The 3,255-nt window shown below is 38.8% G+C and overlaps 1 protein-coding gene across 1 annotated transcript; it reads right to left on the reverse strand.

Annotated features, from left to right (window-relative positions):
* On the reverse strand, nt 1–2,578 carry LOC118028716 (G-type lectin S-receptor-like serine/threonine-protein kinase LECRK2). The gene has a single exon (XM_035032416.2). It carries the CDS (start codon nt 2,564–2,566, stop codon nt 170–172), a length of 2,397 nt encoding a protein of 798 aa, XP_034888307.1. The 5' UTR covers nt 2,567–2,578; the 3' UTR covers nt 1–169.
* Nucleotides 2,579–3,255: the final 677 nt, after the last annotated feature.

Consider the following 3,255-nt stretch of genomic DNA (forward strand, 5'->3'; position numbering starts at 1 on the left):
TTGGACAAGTTGAAGAAATCATCATTTGACTTGAAATTTAGAGTACAACCCAGAAGATGATCTAGACATGTCTGAAATGAGAGGAACTACAGATTATTCAATACATGGTAGATAGGTTACATTCATTGGCCTTAGTTTCTGGATATATATATGTGTGTACAAAAAGGATTTAGATTGTGCTGATAAATGATGAAAGATCAGGAGGAATATAGACTGGAACAGCTCCTTCTAGCATCTGCACAACTTTCTTCATTCCAGGTCTTAAAGATGGATCTTCCTGAATGCACCAAATTGCAACCATCACAAACCTCTCCACCGTTTTCATGTCTTCTGTTGCCTCTTCATCTTCTTCTACTAAAAGGTCTAACTTTCCTTCTTTAAGGCAATCACATGCCCAGTCTGCAAGAACTACCTGATGCTCTTGCAGAGCATTAATCTCAAAGTTCTTTCTACAGCATACTAGCTCCAGCAAAAGAATGCCAAAGCTGTAGGTATCTACTTTGGTGGTGACAGGCAGGTTCTTGAACCATTCAAGAGCTACATACCCTTTGGTACCCCTGATTGCTGTAGTTGTTTTAGTTTTGTCTGTCTTCAACAGCTTGGCTAGTCCGAAATCAGAAATCCTTGCCCTAAAAGATTTGTCGAGGAGGATATTTTGAGGCTTGATATCACAATGGATTATCTGGCAGCTGCATTCTTCGTGGAGGTAAAGGAGCCCTCTGGCTATATCCAAAGCAATTTGCATTCTTCGGTACCAGTTAGGCCTTGAATCTCCAAAGAGAAAATTGGCCAAAGAGCCATTGCTCATGTATTCGTAGACCAGAAGGCGATGTTCCCCTTCGTTACAGAATCCAACAAGCTGAACCAAATTCTTGTGATTTGTTCTTCCAATAACTTTCACTTCTGTATTGAATTCTTTGTCGCCCTCTCCGGCCATCTTATATAACTTCTTCACTGCAATGATTGGTTTGTCTTCGTTCGCTAGTACTCCTTTGTAAACAGTTCCAAAGGCACCTCTACCGAGTTCTTCCTTGAATCCTCCTGTAGCTCTTTCGAGCTCACTGTAAGTGAAATTCTGCATATTCATGTCTGGCATGAGACGCTGTTGCGGTATCGTTTTTTGTCGCTGTCGGTTCCATATAGAAAAGAACACATAGATCCCTAGCAGTGAGAGAACAATTAGAAAGATGGAGCTACCTAAAAGCACCGAGCCTGTTGTGATCAAATTCGATCTATCACACTTCTTTGCACTTGAACCTGCAGTCGAGTTGCCTTTCCTTACTTTTATCAGGGCTTTTCCAGCAACACTTGAATCTGTTACCCCATTCGAGAGAGGGACTCTCTTCATCCAACATTGTCCAGCAGTGTTATAAATGGTAACATCACAATAACAGTCACTTAAGCAAGCCTGTCTGCACCAATCCTCGCCCACTGGTGCAAACATTTCATAATCATTAAATGGCCAGTTTGTGTTAGGCATTTCCTCGATCTCAAAGCTATCTATTTCTTGCGATGGATGGTCACAATCCTGTGAAATGAAGTCTTTCTTGCATCCCTTCCTCTCATCATTTGGATCAAAGAAAGTGTAACCAGGAGGACACTTGCAACTTGGTCTTTGGTCATCTCCTAATCTGCAATAGCTGTTGAAACCGCAAGCTCCACTGCCTTCTTGTCCCGTAATTTGCGAGCAGATATTTGATGGTATGGAGTTTGACAAAGTAGTCCAGGCCATAGCCCTGCTTCTGCTACTGGAAGCAGTCTTTGGATAAACATATTGCCTAAGAACTCCATCATAGTCCAGGGTTGCCCTCAAGTAGAGATCTTGCATTGATACTGAATTAGAGAATACAGGATTAAGTACAGTACCATTTGTAGCTACAAGGTACATATAGCCAGACTGGTTAAAGACCACCTGATAACCGCTACCTATAGAACTTTGGGTTGACCAATAAGCAAAATTTGAGGTAGTTAATGGATAGTGTGTGGTGTACAAGATGAGATTCCCATCAGCTTGTAGAATGAACTTGAATCTTCCATCTGAATAATTCTTTTCCAGGTAGGGAGCAATTAGTTGAGCACCTGAGTTCAGATTTTGTGTGGGCAACAGTGTGTCTGTTGGTTCATCAAAACTCTGCCACAAATTGGCACCAGCTTGGCTTGCTACCACGAAGTTTCCCGTGTCAAGCATGGCTGCATAGGCGGCTCCACTTCCACCCGATTGTGGACGGATCCATATTTCTCTGCCTGATTGATCATTTAGAACCAACTCACCATCTGCCGTAAGTTGTACCCTTGATCCCCCCTGAACTAGATCATTTCTATTAGCTGACCAGACTATGGTTCTTTCGGGTATTTTGTTGAACCATATGGCAAGTAGGTAGCCAGCATCACCGACTTGTTGGAATCCAAAAGCAAATTCCCCAGATGGTGAAGTCCAAGGAAGGTTATCAGTTGCAGCAGTGAGAGATGAGCCCAAAGTTATGTTGCTGTGAGCCTGACCATTGCTAGAAAATGGCAGCAGCAGAAGAAGGAGGAAGAAAAAACAATATGGTAGTTGAAAATCCATGATGTGAAGATAATGTTTTTTAAGACATTGGATGATTTAGGGCACAAGCCCTCTTCTCTATTTATGCTGGGTATTGCCGTTGGAATAAAATATGTGTCTCAAATGAATAAATTAATGAAGTAAAAGTAAAGCATTAGAAAATTGTGAGTCTGATCAATAGTCAAGTTAACGTGAAGAAAGGGGTGTTCAAAAAACAGAAATTATTAGCAATAAGTCTACAAATTTAGTATTGCATGTGCTACAAATTTTCTTCATTGAAAATCTCTAAAACCCTGGTCTTTCTGAGAAAATCCAACTAGAACTTGGGGAAAGAAATGCAAAAATGAAGTGTTTTCATACTACATATGGTTAAATAATTTAACTGGTTCCTAAAAATTTATATATTGTGGTCCTTTTCACGAAATTCTTATAAATCTCGGACAAAAAAAAGGACTCGAGAAAAATAACTTATTTTATGGTAACAGATATTAAAAAATAAATTCAATTTAAATGCTAAAGGAAATTAGCAAAAATTTAAAATAATAATTTAACTAATACAATTTTGATATTATATCAAATAACTAGTTTAATCAAAAAATTTAAGATATTAATGATAATTTAAGATATAATTTATATTATTGTATAATAAATATTACTAATGAAATTAATAAGAAGCTTCCTTTTCTCTTGACCACTCCAATTGCATAGTT

Source organism: Populus alba, chromosome 3, assembly GCF_005239225.2.
Source record: "Populus alba chromosome 3, ASM523922v2, whole genome shotgun sequence".
NCBI lineage: Eukaryota > Viridiplantae > Streptophyta > Magnoliopsida > Malpighiales > Salicaceae > Populus > Populus alba.

Coding starts and splice junctions, on each gene's coding strand:
- LOC118028716 (XM_035032416.2), bottom strand. CDS start 2,566: ATGGATTTTCAACTACCATATTGTTTTTTCTTCCTCCTTCTTCTGCTG.